Here is a 22,547-nt window from a genome sequence, read left to right as displayed (position 1 = left end):
AAAGGATGATCAGCAAGTTGATTGAGTAGAAGGAAACCTAGAATATGGAGCATAGAATATAAGCTATTCATTATCTATGGAGCCGCATTTTTGAGAAAAAAAAATCAGTAGACAAGAATGCAAGACTTCTAAATCTATATTGCTTCAAGAAACTCAACATCTGGTTCTGTACACACATTCATTTTTACAAAGAGAGTCAGTGACAAAATCCTGAGAATGTCTTTGAGGGTAAAATTCAGAGCACTGGGGGGACACGTCTCCAGAATCTCAATATCTGAATCCCATCTACACATTAACTTTTAAACCCTTTTCTGCAATTCTAAGAAAAGAAAATTACAAGCACTTACAATGAAGATTCTGTAAACGATTGTACGCACATGGCTAGACATGCTGTTGCTGTCTTGTAATAGGACGCGACACACTGCCATGCAAAAATTTGGTAAATCCAAGGAAGCTGAGTTTTCCATCGGAACTTCTGATCCAACCATTGAACGCAGAGTATGCTGCAGGGCCCACGTTCATTTCCTGGACAAAGTATTATGAAGTTCAGTAGGTTGAAAATGAAATCAACTACAGCTGATTTCCTAGAAGACAGATTTGAATACCCGTGCCAATTCCTCAACCGTGGTTACTCGGTTTCCTTCCTGTTCAAAAAACTCAAAACCTGTAGTAGCAATCTTCTCCCACCCTTGAAGAGCCTCAAGCTGGTGCGGGCTTATTGCAGCAGCACAGAACTCTTCAAAATCCATTTTCTTAAAAGAGAGTGATTCCATCTTTAAGAAAATCATAATTGTCAGCCACAAAATCAAAACAAAATAAATAATTAATTCATGAATCCACATAAATAATAGGTACCTCAATGACAACAGTACTGAATACAAAAATGACTATCGATGATACTTCTAATTTCAGGGTAAGGCCATGGTAGATAATGGGAAAAATAAACTGCAATGGAAAGCTTACACTACATGATTTTCCAAGAAAATTTCCAATGAGAAGAAGTCTAGACCTCCAGACTGAACAGAAATGAGTTCTTTCTTATTTTCTTCCTTTGATAGGCAGAGGGGAAATGGATTCATTTCATCAGTTTTTCAAAGAAATGTAACTTCTAAGGAAACGTGATATGTAAAGAAAAAAAAAAAAGTAGAGTTATAGTTCTAGCCCTGTTGTACAATGTAAGATGTCCACTGACTTTTAAGTAGATATATCAAATGTCTCACCATATTTAAAATGTCAGCCACCCTGGATTCTTTCATGGCATCAGTTGCATTTCTCATGAGAGCCTGCACATTTTGAAATAATAAGTTAATGGGCAAGAAAAATGACAAACATAGATTAAAATCGGATCTATTTATTAGACATCTATACTATACTGAGTGTTACTCGGTAAAAGATTTCTGAAAAAAATTTCAGCTTGCAATAAAAATTACAAGAAAAGGAAGCACAACCAACCATTTTAAAATTCTCAAGAGAGACACGGCCATTTTTTGGTTCCAATAGCCTAAACTGAGCCCTCAGGTACACAAGCTCATCCTCGGTCAGAGCTTTTGAGAGAGCCTGCAATCGTAGAGAAGAAAGAGCAAAAGAAAATGTTATGAAGAAAGCCTTCAATATGTGTATCAATTATGAAATAAAAGGCAATCACCTTTAGTGCCGCACGCTTGAAAGGTGAGACACGAACATATGATTTGACCAACTTGTAGACCAGAATATCAAGAGGCACAGCATGGTTTTCATCCCGCAACCATGGGTGAGCTATGAATAGAGGCATCATTAATTTCTTATGAATCTAGATTTGAAATAGAGAGCACAAGAGAAATTAAATTTCAAGCAATTGGTTGTCGAATTAGTGGTCTATGAAATAATATGCTGAAACAACTTACTTAGAGCTTGGGCAGCAGTCATTCTTTTCCTGTAATCCTTGTTCAGAAGCCTTTTTACAAAATCTTTGGCTTCTGGTGATACCGCTGGCCAAGGTAAATCATCAAAGTTAGGATCAGCTCTTAAAACGGAACGAAAAATTCCTGATTCAGTTCGTGCCCAGAAAGGCCGGCTTCCACATAACAATATATATGTTATCACGCCAATGCTCCAAACATCAGCTTCAAGATTGTAGGATCTGTGGAGTACTTCGGGTGCAACATAGTATGCACTTCCAACAATATCATTGAGACGTTGATCTACAAGCATAAAAGAGCTGACTGTTACATTCAAACTTAAGATGAATCAGTGCAAACACGAGAGAGAGAGAGGTGATTGTCTAAGGAGTTGAAACAGAACACTGTTGCTAAGAGCTTAGGAAGCATATTGATATCTATGTAAGAGTTTCATAAAGATAGGTTAATTGCAAAAGGAAATCAATTTAGTTTCATAAAAACTAATTTTAAAACAAAAAAAGGACATAAGTGGATGTGAAATTTTTATTTTTTTTTAACAAGTATAAGTGGATGTGCTTAGGACCTTTTTTTAAAAAAAAAAAACCTAGAAATGGAAAGAGAAAATCCATTAAAAAAGGCAAGACCATAGAGGAGGACATGGTTTGGTTCCAACTCGAACCTTCTAATTGAACCACCGAAGTGTTCCATGTATGAAATTTAGCCCTACAATATAATGCTTATTGAAGAAAGAATGATTACTTGTGGACACAACCATTACCTGTTCTAATAAAATCAGAAAGACCAAAATCAATAACCTTCATCGGAGCATCCTCATCCCTTGTGGTAAAAAGAAAATTCTGCAGAGAATTAGAAGTATTAAGTAATTTGTTGAAAGTGGGAATGACAATTAGACACAATGGCACATAAGCACACAGTTGACTGTGCAAGCAGAAGACTATCAGTTCATTCCATATACAACAATAGAGTTAAATTAATAACATATATATTATGTTCATTAGACTATACCTCTGGTTTTAGATCACGGTGCACAACACCTTGGAGATGACAAAAGGCAACCACATTTAGAATTTGCACAACAATAGCTTTAGCATCTTCTTCTCTGTATCTTCCACCTCTGTAACAGGAGAATGCAATATATTGCTTCAAATAATATTTTCTGATAGTAAAACTAGGCGTTACCACTAGTACAAAGAAAATAAAGCATTCAAGTTTACCTTGATAAAATCCTGTCTAGTAGTTCTCCACCTTCACATAATCTGATAGAAAAATACAAAAGGGAGAAAAAAAAAAAAAGTCAAAACTACAATACTCCAGCACAGAAATGTAGCAAGAAATCAAAAGAGGGTGTCGGGAGATTTTTGGTGGGGAAGGGGGTATAAAATGACCATATAGAAAAGTATGAAGTAAAACGTCCAACGACGATCCAATGAAACCAACATAATTGATAAGAATCTGTCACAAGTGTTTCAAAGGAAAAAAAAAAGGTTCCCACAACAGCAAACATCATTATCATTTAAATGATGTCCATCAGAAAATTTTGAGAAAAAAATGAAACACTGTCCCAGTTTGGACTGTCATAAGAATAAAAATGGATTTTAGACATAGGTTTATCATCCTCATCAGCTTAAGAAATTAGAATCAAGCAGAATTATCTACATCTACATGGTCAAATAGAAACCAAATATCTCAACGGAGTCCAAACAAAGCTGAATCATATTGCCATAAATAGGTGCACTGAAAATAGAATTAGAAGAAACCCATACTCCATGATTATGTAGACATTACTGGCATCTTCACATGCATCGTGAAATTTGACCAAATTCTTATGCACAGACAAAGCTTTTAAAATTTTCACCTCCCTACGAACATCTTCAATCGCTATTGCTGTTGTCATCTGCCAAATAACATTAATTTAGTTACCAATACTCACCCCCACCCACCAACTTAGTAAAACAATTAATTGCTTTTATGATGCAGTCACAGAAAAAGAAAAAATATATATATAAAAAGGGTCTAAAAATAAACAAATGTGGCCAGTATGGAATATGAAAAGAATGGAAGCACTTCAGCCAGAATTATCAAGCATAAGCTATAACCGCTCAATTCAACCATATTGACATGATCTACCTAGCCACCAGTTTCATTTCATTGTTGAAATATGAGATGAGATTATACTGCAACCAAATAGAACAATATTCAGAAAAGGCCACCTCCCACTGCTGTTGCATCTGTTTCTTTTCCAGTACATTAATTTATACAAACTAAATACCAAAACCTAGGTAAGGCACCTATGATTCTTTCCATCTGCTCATCAGCAACCTTAATGTTGCATGCAAAAGTCTTGATGACTATACATGGTTCAGTTACATCTGTCAACTAGTATCAACAGCCATACCAAGCAAAGTATTCTGTTTTCTTACCTTTTTTCCTCTAAGGTCTACTAAACCATGAGAAGGACCTAAAGACACCGCTCTTTTGGATCAGTAACTTCTTGGCCTCTTCACCCACATGAATTTTCCACCCACTATAAAGCAATTCTGCAATGATTGAACGACATGCCCACTGCAATAAATTCCTTCTTTCATGCAGATTGCATAGAACTCGATTGGTAAAATCAATATCATGTCTTCCTTCCTACTTAAAATATATTTGACTTTCCAATAACATGAAATAAATGCAGAAACACAAAGTCCCCAAAAGGAGTGCTTTGAATAAAAACCCAACTTTTGAGCAACTTGAATATTCCCAATGCCAGTTTCTATTGGATATTCTCAATTGCAATTTCAATCATAATCACCACCTCAACACGGTTCTAGAAGTGTAAGAATAATTCTCCACAGCCTGCCTAAAATGACACAAAAGTATGCTTTGCAACAAATTAATTCACCCAAAAATAAAACTGGTGCAAGACTTACGAAACACCCAGATTTTTCATCCATAGGACTGTAAGCCATAACGACTAATGACCTCGCAAATCCCAAATTCAAACACACCTAACTTCCAATCAAATTTAGTTGAAATTTCAATTCCAACCCAAGAAGCCTGGAGAGGTGGCATCCATCAAGGACAAAAGACGTGGAAGAATCAACTAAAATTGGTTGTTCATACAAGAAACCATCAAGTGCGGTAGCTTAGATGTGACCTGATCAAAATTGAAGGCGAAAAAAAATTCACAGAAAACGGCGAAATAATTCATGTAAATCAAAATAAAAGTTCTATATCCAGGGTTTGCTTAGTTGAGTTGAGTTGAATTAAGCTAAAATTCCATCAATCTATCAAATGTTAAGTCCATGAATTATACATAAATTGAATCAAAAACAGTATAAATCAACATGATCAAATATGATTGAGCTTGAAATTCGCATGATGAATTGAATAAACGCAAATATAAACTATAAAACACATACCAATACACACCTTAGCTTTGGAGATGATTTTCACAGCCACCGTTTGACCTTTGAGCTCACCTTTTTTGCCCCTAGCCCAACAAGTATGTCCAAAGTGCCCTCGCCCAACCTCCTTTCCCAATTCAAACTTCGACGAAAAGTTCTTCGCATATCCGAAACTCTTATCCAGCTGCGTTTCGCCTTCTCCGGCGCCTTCCTCCGGTATCGGCCCCTCCTTCGGCTTCGCCGACCCTCGCCGCTTCAGTATCGACGACATGATCGGCTTTGCCGGCGAAGGCGGCGGGAACGGCCACCGGACTCTACTACGGGGAGTCCTCGCCGGCGAAGGAGCAATTCCGGGAGGCAGAGGACTACTCCCCTGAGGGTACGGGCTAGGGCAAGGGCTGTTGAAGGAGTGAGCTGGAGTCCTCTTAACGTCAACCGCACCATTTCCGACCAGACGCAGCGGCGCTGCTGGTTTCCCTCCGATGCCGGCGGCAGACTCGCCGGCGACCGTGTCATCTTTCACCACGGAAATGTCTTTGCTGCAGCAATGCCCCATCGCCGGCTATGAATCTCCAATCTCGATCAGTCAAAGTCGCAACATCCGACGGTGTAGATTCAACGTTACAATCGAAAGTCCTTCGCCGGCTACAGCTATATAGACAACATCGATCTTCAATCCAATGCACACTAAGCTTAAATAGGCTGTGAGAGTGCCAGGGTCAAAGCTCAAGTACCACCGTCTGATGCAGATAAAAGCTCTATGGTGTGGGTCCCATTCTGACAAAAGTGCTGCCGACTTCTCCATTCATGTAAATCGGACGATGAACGGAGACAGCTGTGACCATAAACGTCACCAGTACGTGATGATTAAGGTCATAAATGGATTACTATTATTGTGTTGGTAATTGTTTAATTGGAATTTGGAGTGTTTGGTTAGGGAGATAACGCGTTTCCTGACGAAGAATTGTGAGAAAACCAATTTATTCCATTCAAATATTTTTAATTAGTGGGATCTGAAAACAACGACGACTCTGTTTGGTAATCCTCGAAATTATTACTTATAATGTTTGCTTCGAGCTTTGTGTAAAGTTTGTTTACATCCGAATCTCGTGTTTGGATGTTATAAGTTGCCACTTACTTTTCTTGATTGCGAAATCTAAAAATGTTTTTATTTTTTATTTTTTAAATATTATTCACATTTGGATGGAAAAATATTAACGGCACGGCAATATTATTATTATTTTTTAAGGATAATTGGTCTAAAAAATGAAATAAATCCATCTCAAATTTTAATTTAATGAGTTAAATTGTAATGTTAGTACAAATGGTGAAAAACTTCAAATTACCTTTCTGAAATGTCCAAAATCTATTAAAAAAATAGATATTTCATCGTTCGATTTTTTGTCCCAAGTCATGAATAAAATTATACTAAAATCGAGAACCTCTTTGTTTTCTAATATAAAAGTCTTTCACTTTCTTTTTCAAAAAAAAAATTCTTCTCAGAGTTCTTTTAATCTTTCTTTTCCATGAGAAAAGTAAAAGTAAGAAAAAAACCTTTTTTTTTTCTTTTTTTTTTTTTTAAATGATGGTTTTCTAGCCAATTTCAACTCCCAAAAACTACTCCCCTTGATTTTTTATTTGGTTGGATTAAGTTGGGCTAGCCTAACTTGGGCATCCACCTAACTCCAACACTTACAAATTTGGAACGAGTAAAGAGATAGACTATGAGTCCTTTTATATAATGTCAAGCGAGATTTCTTTGAGAATTACAAATGAACACTTTCTACTAGAGTATGAAAACCTGCATTTTCTAATTTTATGTATTATTCATTTTATATGAAACTTTAATGTAAGTACATGACTTAAAATATTGTATCTTGTACATGATGTATTAAGTTAGTGATTTTAGTAACAAGACATTGTATTTTATATATATATTATACCTTTAATCCTATCACGTAAATTAGATGTACACTATGAGAAATGTAAATATATTAACTTCATGACTTTGGTCATGAACCCATAGAAAATGAGGAACAACTAAGCAATCATCTTTAATACTTGCATTAAATTTGAGATTAGTTTCTAGAACTCGAACTCAATTCAAATTAGATTGAAGGTAAGATTTGAATAACCTAAATCTAACCTTAGCTCAGTTTTGTAAGTTTTTGTTTTTATGACTAATTGAAATGCTCCAATTTTTATTATGTTTGGCTCAAGTTGAAACTTGGAACGAACTTTATTGATTTTGACTTGGCAATAATTGTTAAATATATAAGACTTTTGGTTTTAGTTTAATTGGGAGTAGGATACTAGGATTTGATTTGAATGTCAAAGCTACAAATAAGGTGAGGGAAAGGAGGTGGGAGAGATGAGAAATAATACATTCTCTTCAAAACTTAGAAGGGATTTTAAAAAGTTGGATTGTTTTGTTATTTCAGGTCGGGCAAAAGGTGGTCGCATTAGGTAGTTACTAGGAAGAGTGGAGTTTGCTAACATGGGATGTTGGTACTTGAATTTTATTTGGTTTGAAGGCTTTGGTTAGATAACAAACTACGATATGAGTTTGCCCATAAATAGGTTGTATGAAAACCCTATGTTTTTCTAGCTCTTTAGGACATTGTTTTCGTTTTTGGTTGTGATTTGTTGTTTTTCTTTTGTTTGCCTTCTTATGTTTTTGATGTACTTCATATGCATATGGTGTGTCATTTCTAGGTATTTTAAAGATATTAGCTTATCTACCAATCAAAGAAAATCGGCTCAACTTTAATATGACATGCCTTTATGACTTAGAAGGCGAAACATTGCATACAAGGTATTTGAACCTTATCTTTCCTCTTTAGTTGAATATATTAATTTTGCTTTAATGTTTTACAATTTTGTTTAAAGTTTTTCACATTCAAATTTATATTGTCAAAGAGATGTTAATTAATCAAAGGTTAAATAGATCATCGTCTTTGCTTTGTAAATATGCAATTATGAAGAATCCAGCCAAATGATAGGAATTAGATTTAACACGATTTCAAATAGAAAAACTTCAATCATTTCGATTTGTTTGAATTGAGTAACGAATAGTGTTAAAAAGTGAAAAAATATAAGTTAAGAGTGAGTTCTTTTTCTTTCCGATGGTTATTAAGGTAAGGGATAAGTTATTCCAATGAATGAGCAAACAACTTTCTATCTTCCAGTGTATCTTAGATTATAAAAAAGCAAATTTTGATATCGGACTAAAAACTTGGTCATATAATCATTATAATCATTCTCATTGCAGGAATCTAAGGATTAATCGGAGTGTACTAGTATGAATACCCTAATGTCAGTGACCGAAAGACTTTCAAGTGGAAGCTTGCGCCTCCCTGTCCTGTTGAATCCATCGCAGTAGCACTTGGCTCCGAGCTCCGACGATTTAAACCATACTAAAACAAAACGAAAGTTTAGAAAAATGAGTTTGGACAAGTTCTAATTGAGTGTTTCAAGTTAGAAATTAGATTGAGTTTGGTTTTAATTTTCAACTTTAAGATTTATTTGGAAAGCTTAGGAAAGTACAAAAAATTTTAATTTTAATTTTAACTATGTAGGTGGGGATAAATTTGAAAAGTAAGAAGCATTTTCCACAAATTTCCCATTGGAACCAATTTTCCCACACTTTTCCAGATTTGAAACAATCTTGAGAGTGTGGGGCCATGGCCACTATTTTGGTTTATACTTTCCAACAAGAAGACAAAATGAGTTTTCACTTTAAAATGGTGTCCCTGTCCAACATATGCCATGAACCCAAACTTGAATTTGGATTCTCATGACATCTTCCCAAATTAATTTTGATAATTTTGAATTTATACTAATTTTTGAAAATTAAAATAGGCCAATAATTTTTAGACAATAATTTTGTGCACTACTGATTATTAATTATTATTTTTCACATTCAGAATCAAATACACATGAATTAAGTTGTGTGCTACTAATTATAACCATCATTATTTAAATTGTTGGGATTTATCATAACTAGGTCGAACTTTGTAAATCATTAATTACAGTATCATTATTTGTAATTCTCAAATCGATTATAATTGAGTCGAGTTCTGCATGCTAGAGATGATAATCATCATTATCTGCATTTTCCGAATCGTTATTATTGAACTAAATTTCTTAACATAATGATGTTTAACTCAAACTTTGTCAATTTTTGGAATAAAGGGAGGACCTTTAAAATCAAGTCATCGGTCTTTAACATTTTTCAAATAAAACCTGTTATTGTAATGTCCATGATATTATGTGTCAAATGATAAATGACATTTTCTTTAATTTTTTTAGTTTTTTTTTTTTTAATAAATTCATTCTTCAAATTTTCTCTTATCAAATGATTCTTATATGGAGGAGTAGACTTGGTTTAAGCCATGCTAGTTCAATCTCTACAAGAAAATTCTAGAAAATTACAAGTACTGAATTAATAAAAGTAAAAATTGTTTGATATTATTTTAAATTGAAGTACTAAATTTTATTTTAATATTTGATTAATTAAAATAATAGAAGTTTAAAATTTGTTTATTTTACAAATTTAAGCTTATTTCATGATATGACATTTTATAATTTTTTTTTTCAAATATTATATAAATAATTATTAGTCGAAGTTTCTCTTAATCAAGTTTTGATGATTACAAAAATGGGGTTAATGATAGTAATGGTTCAATCAGCGATAGTACACTAGAAAATAATATGATGCCTTTGTCTTCTAGATTGAATATGATCTTTTAAAACTCTAACCCAATATTTGATTTGTGGAAGTTTTGACATAAATGAAAAAAAAAAAAAACTTAACAATTTATTTTAATGTGCATCGTCCAACTCATTTAATTAATTTTTTTATATAAAAATAAATTAAATAATAAAAATTAGATTATGATTTACTTTATTTTAAGAAATATAATTTTAACAAGAAAATCAATGAAAATAAATTTTTAGGGAAAAAATTGCAAGAAAAAAGAAAGAAAAAAAAATTATTTAACATAAATGTTCATGATAATTTGCTTTATCATAATTTATTATGTTAAAAAGAAACTAAGTGGGTCTTGGGTAAATCAACTTAATAATTTAAAGTGATTTGATAACCTAATAACTTAATTTAAATCATTAAGAAAATTACGAATGTTTGATAAAATAATTTAATGTTATGACTTAAAGTAAAAAATAACTTTAAGTAATAAGTAAAAATAATTTACTTAATATTAAATCTATATTTTTATTTTACATTTTTATCTCATTTGCCTTAATTATCTCCATAATCTCCTTTGTTATTTCACAATTTTTATTATTACTCAATCTCATTTGCCCTACTTATAACATACCAGTATAAATATATCAATTTATTGATTTAAAATAAGTTTTAAATTAATTTTATCAAACAATCTTAATATTTAATATAAAAATTAAGTAATAAGTTTTAAGTTAACAACTTAAATATAATTTAACTTAAAGTCAACTTAAGTTATGAAGTAATAAATATTAAATTTTATGAGACACCCCTAACTAATTTACTTTACAATTATTTTATTTTTATTTTTTATTAAAATATTTAAAAAGTATAAATATATTATAAACCATTTTCTTTATTATAAAAATGTAAATATACTCAACAATTATTTTTAATGCTATCTAGCAATAAGAACTAAGTCAAAAGAGGCTTCAAATCAAGCTTGAACTCGACTTACCAATGAAAGAGGCTATGACATGTTTTTATTTTTATTTTATAATTGAAGAAGTATTTTATTTAACAACTAATGTTAAGTTGCTTGAATATGTAGAATAATGAATAAAATAAAATAATTCTTTTCAACAAAAAAAAAAAAATTGTAATAATAAATATGTAAATGATATATGTAAAATAATAATATAATTTTTAAAATTATAAAATAATTGAATACATAAGTGTATAGCTTCTAATATATAAGAAAAAATAAATTACCAAAATTTTCTTTCATTTTCAATCTATATTTTTCACATTTAAATATCATACTTATTTTATTTAATAGAATATGAAGTATTAATTTAATTTATAATACTGAGGTAAAAATACAAATATTATTAGCTTTTAATTGATATATATATAGAATATTTTTATAATTATTTTTAATTTTAATAATTTAAACAAATATTAATTTTAATATTATTAGTTTTTAATTTATAATATATTTATGGTATCACTAGTTTGATGGTGATTCAATCATCAGTTTGACTACTTCATTGTTTGGTTTCAATTTTAAAAACATTGATTAAGTAGGATATTTAAGGGAGTTTAAAACTTTTAAAATAATTAAAATTTTAACATAAGCAAAATCAATAATTTTAGTTCAAAATTTATCTTATCAGACATTAAAAATGTAGGTTGTATAAATCTTTTTACTTTTTACTGGTGAGTATCAACAACCCCTGACTATTTTTATTTATTTTTAAGTAATATTTACAACCATATTAATTTTGTGTGAAAGGTAAAAACTTAGAAAATAAGAGTCAAAGTGGTGCTAGATAAAAATGAAAGTTAAATACTAAAAAATCTTAGTGGTTAATTATTATTAAAGGAAAGAATAAAATAGAACAATGCCAAAGACACTAAAATATTTGATTCTCCTAATTTTAAAAATAATATTTATTTTAAATAAATCAATAGCAACTAAATATTCTCCTAAATAATATTTAGTTCTCTTGATTTACAATATGATATCGATTTTTCTTAATTTTAGGATATTTATTATTTATTTCTTTCTAAAATTTGTGTAAAAATTTCTGAAAAGAAACAATAAAATTCAATTCTTTCCATTTTTAAATTATCAAAATTTTCATGGTATTAGACTTAACGGCTTTCCAAATGTGGTCGAATGCCCTAAAAAATTTAACCTATCCACACAAGCCATATCTTCAAAAAAAAAAAAAATCCCTCAGCATTCTAGCCTTTCATCAATATTCTTTCTAGTTTGATATCAATTAAACTAAACACCATAAATTTTCTACTAAAATCAAATCATTTTTTTAGTTTGTAGCTTTGATTTTCTAGCTTTTTATCGTTGTTCTATCATTTCATCAATGCTATGGTAAAATCAAATCACCCTCTTAAGCAAAAATTTCATCCTACAATACTAGTTATCGATCCAGTTTTATCACTTCATGAGTTCTTAGAACCATGAAAGAATATGTTTTAAGCATGAGCTTTGGTGTTTACATAGTATATGGGGTATGAACTTTTTCTTAAACAATGATTGCATCTTGTTACAATTCAAAAAATATATATTTTGAAAAATATTTAAGAGATTTCAAATATATATATATAACAATCTCGTAGCAATCAAAAGTCGATTTCAAACTAAAACAAAGTTTATATATAAAGGGATATTTTTTTTTTCACTTACTACGCTTTTCTAGCCGATTTATAGTAGCTCTTTAATAATATAAGCAATTACTACTACCAAGTAGTTTTTATTTTGATAACATAGTTATGGTCGGGATGGTTAAGAGGACAAAAATTTTAATTGAACGGGAAGAAGCTTTACCCTTTCTATGTGTTACAATTCTCAAAATAAAAAAAATAAAATATTTTATAAAGTTATTGTTAAAGGATGTCTTCATAGCTAGATGTTCATATTCATTAAGGAACATATTAAAGGAAAAAATAAAAGAGGACTATGGCATGACACAGAATACCCATGATGATAAATAATTTTATATTTGATTGTTTGATTTAGTTAAAATAAATTTTATTTTTTAAATTATGAGAATCAAATATTTTAATATTTGATTACTTTTGATTTATAGATATATATAAAATATAATCTTTACATAAACAATAATTTTAAAGTTTGTTTGCCAACGATTTTAGGAAATACTTTTAGCCTAAAAAATGTTTATGATTTTTTTTTTTAAGTTTTAAGTAAAATTTAGGAAAGATTTTCAAAATTTTGAAAATTAACTTGTAATATTAAAAAATTATTTATTTTCGGCATAAGGATAGATAAAATATTTTCATTAAAAGTACTTCAAATAAAAACATTGTCAAACACCCTCTAACTTAGTTTTTATTTTTATTTTTTTAAACTATATTAATAATAAAAAAAAAGAAAAGAAAAAGGTTGTATAAACGATAGAAATGACATTTTTAGAGTTTATTATAGATCAAATTTAAACTATTATCGTTATCACAAATGATATTTTTGTCTCACGAAAACGATAATGATTATAGAGAAGATAAAATTAAACTTTTCCAACAGGAATGTTTGTTTTATTGGTATTAACAATAAAAGCTAAAAAAAATATATAGATTTAATATTTTTTGAAAATCTCTTATTTTTATGTTTTAATTATCTTATAAGTAAAATTATGAAGTTTATAAATATTTATATCAATAATATTTTTAAAGCCCACTTTTATAGTGAAGGTAGGAAACATTTTTAGCTTAAAAAGTGTTTTTGAAAAAAAAATTAGATGCTAAACAAAATTTAGAAAATATTTTTAAAAATATAAAAAATTACTTATAATATTAAAAAATCGTTTATTTTATGAAAAACAAAATGCTTAATAGGTGGTTTTTAAAAAAAAACAGTTGTAAAAAAAATATTTTTATTAAAAATATTTTAAATAAAAATATTATCAAACGCACTCTTACTCATTTTTTAATTTTTTCAAAACTATATTAATAAAAAAGAACTAAGAAAAACCGTTGTATAGACGACAAAAATTACATTTTTAGGATTTATTATAAATAAATTTTAAACCTTTATAATTATTACAAAATGTGTTTTTACAATTACAAAATGTGTTTTTATCTTGTAAAAACGATAAGGATGATATAAAAGATAAAATTAAACTTTTCTAACGGAATGTTTGTTTTATTGTTTAACGGTATTAACAATAAAAACTAAAAAAATCTAGATTTAATATTTTTGAAAATAATCTTATTTTATATTTTATTTTTAAATAAAATTATGAAGTTCATAAATATTTAAATTAATAATTTTTTTTATATAAATATAGATTTAATATTTTCCTGATATGATTGGTTTATTTTTTAAATATCTTTTATTATTGATAGTGATTTAACGAAATTGACTTTTATCACGAATAAATATAAAAATAAAATACATAAACAAATAAATCTACATCAAGTATTTTCCTCGAATTTTTTCAATTTTTAATTTTAATTATTTTTAATAAAATCAGGAAATTTATAAAATTTTACGTAATTTTAATTAAATTTTATTTTAATGTAACTTGTTTGGAAGTACTCTTGATGAGCCCTAGGGGAGTAGACCCACGCGGCGCTGGGGAGCGTGAGTTGAATCACCGTAAGGCTGAAAAGCCCTATAAATGGCGGGAGCCTCCGCTTTATGTAAGTTTCTCACACCCAATCATCTCTTTCTCTCCCTCTCCCTCTCTCTCTCCTCTCTCTCTCTCTCTCCCCCTCTCCCGCTTTCTCTCACTGTCGTCAACGTTTCACTTTTTTACTCTAACCCCTTCAAAACCCTTAAATCCCAAAGAACCCCCGATTTTGCTCACCAGCAAGGTACCTTTTTAATCTTCGCCATTGCTGTCTGTTGATTTCTTCGTTGTTTTTAGATTGGTTTTACACTCATACTCCACTTGTTTTATTTTTATTTTATTTTTTTATTTTAAAAGTAATTTCGATTCTAGGGTTTCTTTTTGGTTGTTGGTCTGGAATTTAGGGTTTCCGTCTGAAAGGAGTAGTGCCGGAGCTTTTGATTTCATGGAGGCCGCGGCCAGTGTCGCCGCCGCCTCACGCGTCGGTTCTCTCCCGATTCCGGCTTCCAGGAAGGAGTGGCGGGTGGTGACGGAGCCCCATTCGGTTCGGAACCCCGGGGATGAGGTAGTGGTTTTACTCGAACTGGATGCATTGATTTGGGTTTGGTGGGGAAACTCGTTGTTTTTTTGGTTTCTGAGAAACCGCTAAGGGAAGTGTCTGTTTGGTTGTCGAGAATGTGAAGGAAATGGAATGCCGAAGTTTGTTTGTGAGGCGACGAAACCGAAGTTCCGAATCTTAGGATTTTCATCGGTTTTCTTGACAACCAAACAGGGGTTAGGGTTTTATGATTATTTGGTTATTGATTAGAAAAACTTGTGCGATACAGGAGTTGGAGCGTTCGAAGCTGGGTCAATCGGATGAGAGAACGATATATGAGGTAATGATTATGTTTTAAGAACTAGTTGCATTTGAATGTATCATCATTGAAAAGTTAGGTTTATTGATTTTCTGTACTCAAGGTGCAGCAGGGAAGAGAGCCGCTGGATGTGGATTTCTGTTCAATCACTATCGATGGAAGCTTAGACAATGACATTTTGCAGCAGCGACTTCATACTATTGCACACCAGAGGGAGGAGCTGCAACAGATGGAGATTGAGCTTAGAGCTCAGGTGATTGCGAGATCAGAGGTGATGGAAATGCAGAACAGCTTTGATGCCCAAATCAAAGACCATGCTAATGCCGCCGTCAAGCTTCAGGTTTATTTTCATGCTTTATATTACCCAATTTTTAGTCTAATAAATGTGTTTGGAATAGTAACTTTTTGAGAAGATCCCCATATTTGAGGCTAAATGAAAGCCATTTCCTCAAGAATTTCATGAATTTTTTTGAAAATTTATTTGAATCATTCAATCATGAAACGTGAAATGATTTTTTTTAATGCCCATCAGAATTCTTTTTGCTTTCAGGTGTTCCAGAGCATGCTTTGCATTTGCCAGTTCCTTTGCTTTTATACATATATACAAATTGACCTGTTCTTTCTACTTAAATATGGGTTTTACTTGGTTGTGCAGGAGCAAGTCCATGAAAGGGAACAGACAATACATGAACTGGAAAGGAGGATGGAAGACAAAGATAGGGAGTTACATGAAATCAAATTAGACAATGAAGCGGTTTGTTGAGCAGTTTGCTTTTTCTGATATTGTCCTATTTGATCAGGACAAAATCTGTTTGGTTATTCATGTGTTAATTGCCTCTTCATGTGTTTTTTCTATAGGCCTGGGCTAAAGAGGACCTTCTGAGAGAACAGAACAAGGAATTGGCTACCTTCCGGTATGTGTTTGGGTCTTTAAGACCTGTTTTTTTTTTTTTTTTTTTTTTTTTTTGTGGATTCAAGTATATTTCAACTTGGGTTATTTTGGAAGGACAATTATGCCATATAGATATTAAAAGAAAGTTATTTCTTATGGTAATAATAATGATCATTATTGATGTTTGTTTCCTCTGTATTTCTAGTTCTTAATATTTTGCATCTTTATATGGTTATTTGGTGGATTGTGTTGCATGTGTTTGGGTCTTTATGACCTATTTTTTGTGGATTCAAGTATATTTTCATACTTGGGCTCTTTTGGAAGGACAATGATACCATATAGTTATTAAAAGAAAGTTATCTCTTATGGTTTAAAATAATGGTCATTATTGCTGTTTGTTTCCTCTATATTTCAGGTCCTTCATATCTTGCATTGTTTAATGGAGTGTGTTGTGTTTTTTTGGAGGTTTGTTGAACCTTTTGAAATCAAAATGGGTGGCTTATCTTTTTTCTGCAGAAGGGAGCGTGATAATTCTGAAGCTGAAAGAGCTCAACATCTGAAACAAATACATGACCTTCAAGAACACATTCAAGAAAAGGAGAGGCAACTTATCGAGTTGCAGGACCAGGTATGTTCATTTGCACGTTTATGATGCACATGTATCATGCTCTGCTTGAGTGGAAGTTATCAATATCAAGTTCTGCAATGTACATTAAATACATTTAGATATGTGTTAGCCTGTTGGTTATGGTTTTTGTTCATTTCAATTTTAAATCCAACTAAACATATGGTGAGCACTATGAGCATTATTTAGAAATTGTAGTCATACAACATTGTGGTATATTTATGTTGAAGTGGTTAATTGAAATGCTTAGCCTCTAAATTATGATCTTGTGTATGATTCAGGAAAAATGCTACCTAATAGTGTTTTTGTCTTTCAGCATAGAGTTGCTCAGGAGACCATTCTTTATAAAGATGAACAGTTAAGGGAGGCCCAAGCTTGGATTACTCGTGTTCAAGAGATGGATGCGTTGCAATCAACTACAAATCACTCATTACAAGCTGAGTTGCGAGAACGCACAGAACAATATAACCAGCTTTGGCTTGGTTGTCAGAGACAGGTATTTTTGTGTTGGATTTCTATTGCACTTGTTCTTTGTTTCATTTTATGTTAAGATATAATATAAAGTATGCAATTGCTCTTCAAATATATGGATGGAATCACTTCTTTTACATGTTGGCTTGGAGAGAAGTGTTGGGTATTTCAGTTGGGGAATTTAATTTATTCAGTCTTGCATTTCTCAGTATCCTGTCAATAAATGTTACTTAAAACAAGCTTGAATATGTCCATGCAATGTGATTCAAGATTGTGTAGTTTCAGTATTGCCTTACTCTCTAATTTTCCTTCTTGGTGTTCTGTTTTTCTTTTTATTAATTCTATTTCACAATGGATTGACTCTTTTTTTGTTATTGATTTTAGTTTGCAGAGATGGAAAGACTTCATTTGCATGCGATTCAGCAGCTACAGCATGAGTTGGCCGATGCTAGAGAAAGGAGTGGAACTTACACTGATGAGCCGCGCGTATCCCAAACAAATTCAAAGGATGTATCTCAATTTGGGCAGAACAATGGAAGCCAACTGGATGTAAATGGAAGTGGAACTTCCAGCGGGAACTCGGGGGTACTTTCAAATGGGAATGCTGACACTGTTCCACCTTTTGTTTCAACTGGCAATGCATCAAGCCAGGTAAGAGTCCTGGTATTACTGTTGTTTTGTTAGTTTGACAATTATAAGTGTTGTGGTTTAATTTCCCCTGATTAACTTTCCTTGACCCAAATTGCAAGTTGCAGTAAACACATGCTGTAACAAGAAGTTCCATAGATAATATGATCATTTATGGGGGTAAAAAATGTGTCCTTCCTGCAATGGTGGTAGTCCATTGACGATATTGACTAATATGTTATGTCAAACTGGGATATCGAATTGAATAGCTTCTTTTTATCTTTCCATTTTATTTACTAAAAATGTTCTATATTACAATTGGTTGTCTCTAATGTTGCAGAATGTTTTATTTCAATCAGAATATTTTCAATTCTTGTGTTGTGAATTAGAATTACAAATGAGGACTTTGTTAAGTTTTCTGGTCATGGTGTATTTGCTGGTATTATTATTTTAGTTTATGAAACTTGAACAATGGTAGGCACCAAGTCATAACTGTGGATGGGTCTTATAATTTGAAGGTCTGAAGAAAAACAAATCTAGGACACAATATTGAGGTTGGAATCTAAGTGCACGTAGGAGTTATCCCTAGTGAAAATCAAGATTAATGGCCAATCCAAGAGCAACTGTTTTGGGTTCCCTGGTCTTTCATCCAGTATGTAGGGGAGACTGAGGAGGTATTTTCTTAGAATTAAAAAGGACAGATACTGCTCCAGAGGTATGGTGTCATCACTACTTAAGATGGATGAAGGGAGATGCATGCTTTATTATACATAGAAATGATCAATTGATTATATGGCTGTAAAATGAGCTTAACAGAATTGAGGGCCGGCAATCTTGGGGTTGATTTGCAGCAAGACAAAGAGTTAAGAAAAGATATAATTAAACATTCAAGATTGTTTTTCATTCATAAGAATATGATATCACTTGAATACAACATGATAGGAAATTGGATTACATGGACACATGGTTTAGTCATGGGATCGGGGAAAACAGCCAAGGATTTGGGTTATAGTTTTGAGAAAACAGATGGTTGTCTATAGAAAAGGATGGTATGATAGTCAAAATGATGAATCTTGTACCATATATATGTATTTGCTACAAATATACACATATATATGCTTGAGACAGGCTACATTTTTGGAATGAAATACATCTACCTGTAAACCAAAATTGAATTTATTTATTAATTTACATTGTGTCCATGAATTGAATTTCTTTACATTGTATCCATAAATTGAATTTATTTACATTGTAAACCAAAATTGAATTTATTTATTTAAATTGTATCCATAAATTGTATTTATTTATTTATTTACATTGTATCCATAAATTAAAACTTCTTGTGTCATTATTAGGCTGAGCATGTTCCTGGTGTTGTTCCAATTGCTCCATCATCTTTACTTGGGATGCCTACCTATCTGCCACCTGGACAGGTGACTGCAATGCATCCGTTTGTTATGCATCAACAGGGAGTTCCCCATTCTGTACCATCACATGTTCCTCAATCTCATGTTGGACACTTCCATTCAATGCCAGCGATTTCATCAGTCCCACACTGGCAGAACCAACAGGTACTAGTGGACAAAAGCTTCCATTTTCATCATTGTCAAATATTAGCCATGCTTTTATAGTATGTGTATTCTTTCTTTTTCTTCTTCAGGCTGTATCAGAGGGTGCACAGATATCAATGCACAATCCATATGCACCAGCTCAAACTGATCAAAACATATTGAAAGCGGATGCTAATTATGAGTATGAATTGTCTGTAAATGGGCAAGCTCTTCAGCCAGACTACTTGGATGTTCAAATCAACCAAGGGGTGGAACGTGATTCTGTGATCCCATCACCCACTGAAGAAAAAAAGGTTTTATAAATTCAGATATTACTTCCTACAAAATAAATATTATGTTATTTATTTTCATATTCTGGATTAACAACTCACCAAAATTTTGTTCAGGTTCTTGAGTCAATTGATAAGAGTTACTTGGTAAGCCCCCAACCTCAGCAGAGCTTGCAACAAATTTCTTCCCAGTTTCATGAAGCTTTAAGACTGAACCCTCTTGAACAGAACAGTGAGAAGGTTTGTCATTATCAATTATTTTGTTTATTTTAGGACATGTTATATCTTTTTGTCTTAATTGGTTGATACTGTGAGTTCAGCCTGTGAAGTTTTGAAAACAGCTCTAAAGTGTAATAGAAACTAAGCTAGCATCAAATTTGTTCTGGCACAGAACAGTGAGAAGGACAACAATACTATCACTTTGACTAATCATGCACTGGAGAGCCAAGGCTTGACTGCAGAGCTACCAAGTCCTGCTGCCAGTACAACACCGTCTGATACATCAAATCATCCAGTAAATTTTGGTGAAATTTCAATTAGTAATGTGACTAGTACGGTTTTGCCTGAAGCATATGTTTCGGCAAGGCAGCCAAATACATTGGCAACGGGAAAAACTACAGAGGTAACCCTCCTTGATGAAAGATCGTTGTTGGCTTGCATTGTTCGGACAATTCCATCTGGATCTGGTGGTAAAATTCGGATTAGTTCAACGGTTAGTCTATTAAAATATCTTTTTTCTTGTTCTTTTTCTGGTTATCTTTACAAATTTATTTAATTGATGGTATTTGTTACCTGTGGCAAGTACAGCTCCCCAATAGGCTTGGCAAAATGCTTGCACCTCTGCATTGGCATGATTATAAGAAAAAATATGGAAAGCTTGATGACTTTGTCGTCAGTCATCCTGAAGTAAGTTTAGTGGAAGCATCGGTTTGGTATTTTTATGTTTTTTCAATATAAATGTGTTATTGTCATTATCTGAGAATATTGTTTTGTGATTTCAGCTATTTGTAATTGAAGGGGACTATATTCATCTTCGAGAAGGTGCACAAGAAATGATCGCAGCCACGGCAGCAGTTGCAAAAGTTGCTGCTGCAGCTGCAGTGTCATCACCATACTCATCTTTGTTGCCTTCTGTGGCTGTCACTCCCATGGCACAATCTCACCGACAGAAGAAGGTTCCATCTATCGATTCCAAACATGTGAAGACTGAAAAGACCGTTTTCAAGGAGTATGCAGTTACTCCGGCAAGTGCAGCTGATAATTCTTCACAACTCTTGGCAATGCAAAATCAGCAATCCAATGGTGTTTATTTTAATGCCAGTGGAGGTTTCTCAAATATAAAAATTTTGAGCAAATCCAAAGATGCTGTGGAAATGAATGGCCCTGAAATTAGGCCTGGCCAGTCATCTGTGTTTATGACAGCTGGGAATGGAGCAAATCCTGATAGATCTGGCGTGGCCAGTACTCAAAACAAAGGGTCAATTAATGGGAGGTCTGGTGCACATTTTGTTGGGAAACAGTCGGGCAGGTATGATTTTAAAACCTTTCAAAACCTAGTATTTTGATCCTAGTATGTTGTTTCTAGACTATCATCAATTAGGAGCTCGTTGAGCTTTACATTTTGTGTCATGACAGGGCAACTGGGGCTGCATCTACCTCTAGAAGATAGTAAGTATCCCCAGTGGCATATGATGACTTTGATAATTGTTTGCTTTATATTCTCCATGGACTATCTTTTCTGATTTCCCCAACAGATAAAAACAGAAATTTAGTGTGATATGTGATTTTCCATTCAGCAGATCATTTTCTAGTTGTTATTTTCCATTGCTAGTTTTAGTAACAATTATTTGTTTGGCAGGAGATGATTTGGGCTCAGTTTGATAAATCTTATTGCAAGGAATGTGGACAAAGGACACAGATCAGGGCTTATTTGGGGATGATGACATGATTTGAGGGAGAACATTTTCTTCTCTCAGGTTGGAATCTCCAGTGAGCCTCTCTCTCCATTTTATAGAATTCCCCATTGGAACCCATCAGCTGAATTTTTCCTGCTGTTTTGTTGGAGAAACTGTTTTCTTTTTTCGGTGTGTTCTATTAAGTACTCAAAACCTTACAGTCAACTGGCTGCAGTTGTATTCATGCTCACAACTGCCCTGTTCATCTGAAACCTCATACCTATTTTGTTTGTGGATGCTTAATTATCCAAAAAAAAAAAAGTGATTCCCAAAATTGGATTTACTGTCAATTCATAAGAACTGTTGTGGGGTTGAAACAATGCCTAATCGAAACAAGGTTTTCATCATTATTCCTACTTGTAGGAGTGTTCAAACCCAGATCCTAAGGGCAAAGTAGATGGAGTGGACCTTTGGGAATTGAAAGGCTTTTGCTTCAAAGGGTGAAATTTGATTTAAGGTTCAATTGGCTTTCAAGTTGCAGCCCAAAGTGGCAGGTTCAACTCCAGCTCAATCGTTTATAACCCAAAAAAAAAAAAAATTATAAATAATAATAAATGATCCATGCATGATAACCTACTGTCTATATTGTGGAATTGAAGAAGAAAAATCATTTTATTTTCATCTAATAATAGTAATAAGAAAGTTGAACTTTCTCTTGACGAGTTGCACTTTTTGACCAACTTCTGGTCT

General features: G+C 32.2%; 2 protein-coding genes across 3 annotated transcripts; one reads left to right on the top strand and one right to left on the bottom strand.

Moving 5' to 3' along the window:
- Positions 1–108: 108 nt before the first annotated feature.
- Positions 109–5,968, bottom strand: LOC117934082 (CDPK-related kinase 3-like). 2 transcript variants are annotated; one of them, XM_034855685.1, is made up of 11 exons: positions 5,316–5,968; positions 3,662–3,792; positions 3,113–3,154; positions 2,904–3,012; positions 2,656–2,734; positions 1,884–2,180; positions 1,646–1,755; positions 1,453–1,557; positions 1,221–1,283; positions 606–773; positions 109–525 (listed from the first exon to the last, which is right to left on the bottom strand). In XM_034855685.1, the coding sequence occupies exons 1-11, from the start codon at positions 5,844–5,846 to the stop codon at positions 382–384; spliced, it is 1,779 nt and encodes a 592-aa protein (XP_034711576.1). In that variant the 5' UTR covers positions 5,847–5,968; the 3' UTR covers positions 109–381. The 2 variants fall into 2 exon arrangements, with proteins under 2 accessions (XP_034711576.1, XP_034711577.1); XM_034855686.1 differs by having other exon boundaries at positions 5,306–5,377.
- An 8,780-nt stretch (positions 5,969–14,748) lies between these two features.
- Positions 14,749–22,147, top strand: LOC117933679. Its single transcript, XM_034855157.1, has 17 exons — positions 14,749–14,834; positions 14,995–15,155; positions 15,418–15,468; positions 15,551–15,787; positions 16,103–16,201; positions 16,306–16,361; positions 16,856–16,967; positions 17,281–17,460; positions 17,820–18,086; positions 19,418–19,633; positions 19,723–19,926; positions 20,020–20,142; positions 20,306–20,614; positions 20,710–20,808; positions 20,904–21,430; positions 21,538–21,570; positions 21,761–22,147. Coding segments are annotated over exons 2-17 (2,634 nt in total). The 5' UTR covers positions 14,749–14,834; positions 14,995–15,035; the 3' UTR covers positions 21,762–22,147.
- The last annotated feature ends 400 nt before the right edge of the window (positions 22,148–22,547 follow it).

Source organism: Vitis riparia, chromosome 16, assembly GCF_004353265.1.
Source record: "Vitis riparia cultivar Riparia Gloire de Montpellier isolate 1030 chromosome 16, EGFV_Vit.rip_1.0, whole genome shotgun sequence".
In the NCBI taxonomy this organism is placed as follows: domain Eukaryota; kingdom Viridiplantae; phylum Streptophyta; class Magnoliopsida; order Vitales; family Vitaceae; genus Vitis; species Vitis riparia.
Note: the sequence above shows the minus strand (reverse complement) of the source record. Positions and strands in the feature narration are given on the sequence as shown.